The following is a 3,005-nucleotide window of genomic DNA, read 5'->3' on the forward strand; positions in this document are numbered from 1 at the left end:
CATATGGTCTCATACTTAGTACAAGTGGCGTACTTAACTCCATTTCTTCCTTTTCCCGAAATTTTACGTTCCGATCATTGAAGTGTTTTGAAAGGCGACTTGTAGAAGGCTTGGATCTCTTATTCATCCAAGTAGGGTAGGTCCTCAATTTCCGAGGGTGATGCAACTATCTAGCTTATGGAGTTGTTTAGTTGAAGAGTTCTATGGTTCTTTCTTATTCATTTAGTATGAAACATTGTATAGCCCATGTTAGGCATTCTTACTTTGATGTATGAGTTATGTCCAAGTTATTACACTCTTATTAGATGGTTATGAGATGAGACAAATATTATGACTATGATATTATATATATATATTTACGTGCAAGAAAAGTAGAAGACTAAGTAATCTTTCTATATGAATGATCTATGTATACTCGATATGTGTGTGTGTGTAGAGGTCTATGTAAACCTCCAATTAGAAGAAATAAAAAGTTTTAAATTTTACGCTAAATTTGACCTATGAATGTAATGATGTAAACTAAGAGGCTAGTCTTAGTCCTCAAAGAGGACGACGACGCCGGTTACGTATAAGGGGTAAACCCGGATGTGACAGTGTTGTCACTGTTGCCTAAGAATTATTGTTATTATTTTTTTCTTTTATTAGTATTTTGTTGATAGTTATAATTGGCCAATAAAAAATTTTTTCTATCGTTTTCGAGGCCTTCCCATTTGTAAAAGACGGAAATTTAATTTAAATTTATATATTTTTGTTTGTTAAAATTGGCCGATTAAGAAATTACCGTCGATTTTCAAGACCTCCCATGTTAAGAAGATGAATTTTTTATTTTCAAATTATTTCATTCATTTTATTAGTCATATTTATTTAGTACGAACACTTTTACTAAGTGTTTTTATAGGTACTCAGAGGTTCTTGCCGCTGAAGCTATTCCAAGGAAGTTAGAATTATATTGTTTATTCATTATTTTGTATATATTGATGTTAGGCAAATGTTAGGTCATCTCTTATATTATTGTTTTATTTTATTACTTGTGTATATTGCATGTTTCCTTTACTGTATAATGTGTTATCTTCTCCTTGATCAATTTCAAAAAAAGAACTTAGTCGGTTATTGATTTGGAAGAATACTTAATCCTTCCCCTTTAGAATAATTTGAACTCCATACCAAGAATCTAATGACTTTGTACATCACTTTAATTGATCTAATTTTTCTAAATTTAGATGACAACTCCTTTTAAAATTTATTTATTCTTTATATTCTTTAAAAAAATGAGTTAACTAATTATTTTGTGAGTCACACGATATTTCTTTCTTATTTGAATAAGATAGAGATGTAAACACTTAATTTTACATGCTAGGATGTTTCACTATTGGTGGATGAGTGATCGTATATAATTTAATATTATCAATTCTCTCATCAAATTGGAGATGAAAGATGAATAGATTAAAATACAAGTATCATTGATTTTTCTAGCCACAAGATATGACCAAGAAGTGGGTGACATGAGCACATAAGTCATCTTTATTATATTTTATTACTCACTCCTAAAATATTGAAAATATGTTTACTACTTAATTTAGTCAAATATAATTTTGTATTGCAAAATTGAATAGTCAAACAAGAAACATTAATGTATCCTTACTTTTTACTCTATAAAACAAAAAGACTAGAGATTAAGGGAGACCAACCACACATAAGTAAGCAAAATAAAAATAAAAATTGAGAACCAAAGTTGTGAGATGGCAGAATTGAAGTTGCTTGGTCTAAGTTATAGCCCTTTTAGTCATAGAGTTGAATGGGCTCTAAAAATTAAGGGAGTGAAATATGAATTTATAGAAGAAGATTTACGAAATAAGAGCGTTTTACTTCTTCAATCCAATCCGATTTACAAGAAAATTCCAGTTTTAATTCACAATGGCAGGTGCATTTGTGAGTCTATGGTCATTCTTGAATACATTGATGAGGCATTTGAAGGCCATTCCATTTTGCCTAAAGACCCTTATGATCGAGCTTTAGCACGTTTTTGGGCTAAATACGTCGACAATAAGGTATATTTCTTTTGTGTTAGTTCGATTTATTGAAAATTTATTTTAGTTACGTTATTACATTTACTTTAGGTCTTATGTGTTTTAATAATCTTTTATTCGATCAGAGATCTATACATCAAAAAATAATACATAGATTCTAACTAATAGATATACTATTATTAATAAATGCATAACTCTAATCAGCTATCAAATCGACCCCGTATTAAGTTTTGATCGTTGGGCAGGCGGAAGCACTGTGGGAAAGTTTCTTCCTCAAAGGAGAGGAACAAGAGAAAGCTAAAGGAGAAATTTATGAGATGTTGAAAATTCTTGATAATGAGTTAAAGGACAAGAAGTACTTTGTTGGTGACAAATTTGGATTTGCTGATATTGTTGCAAATGGTCCAGCACTTTATTTGGGAATTCTAGAAGAAGTATCTGGAGTTGTTTTGGCGACAAGTGAAAAATTTCCAAATTTTTGTGTTTGGAGAGATGAATATTGCACACAACACAAGGAATATTTTCCTTCGAGAGATGAATTGGTTATCCGTTACCGAACCTACATTCAGCCTGTTGATGCTTTAAAATAAGTACACCTCTAGGAAATTTCAAGATTTTGTGTGACAATAAAAGTTGAGTGTTTGTAAATTCAATTGAAATATATTAAAGTTGCATGTGATAAATATTCATCTTTATGTCACTAGTTTATATATAATTTGGATCACATATGAGTTAAGATATTTGTTAAGAGAAAGCAAGCTTAATACACTATTTTGTCTGATTTAAATTGTTTATTTTTATTTTAACTTGACACAAAATTTAAAAAAATAATAATTTAATTTTATAATTAAAGCCGAAAAAAAAAACTTGATCCTTGAGGCCAACTTTACCCACACCATTAATTGAGTAGAATTGGATCAAGATTTTAAACCCAATATATGCTTGAGACTTATAAGCCCAACCTTAGTTAAACTGCCA

General features: G+C 30.0%; 1 protein-coding gene across 1 annotated transcript; it reads left to right on the plus strand.

Annotated features, from left to right (window-relative positions):
- The first annotated feature begins 1,698 nt into the window (after nucleotides 1-1,698).
- On the plus strand, nucleotides 1,699-2,751 carry LOC107006808 (probable glutathione S-transferase). The gene is made up of 2 exons (XM_015205327.2): nucleotides 1,699-2,048; nucleotides 2,273-2,751. Exons 1-2 carry the CDS (start codon nucleotides 1,740-1,742, stop codon nucleotides 2,615-2,617), a joined length of 654 nt encoding a protein of 217 aa, XP_015060813.1. The 5' UTR covers nucleotides 1,699-1,739; the 3' UTR covers nucleotides 2,618-2,751.
- The last annotated feature ends 254 nt before the right edge of the window (nucleotides 2,752-3,005 follow it).

The sequence above is a fragment of the Solanum pennellii genome, chromosome 12 (genome assembly GCF_001406875.1).
Source record: "Solanum pennellii chromosome 12, SPENNV200".
Lineage (NCBI taxonomy): Eukaryota > Viridiplantae > Streptophyta > Magnoliopsida > Solanales > Solanaceae > Solanum > Solanum pennellii.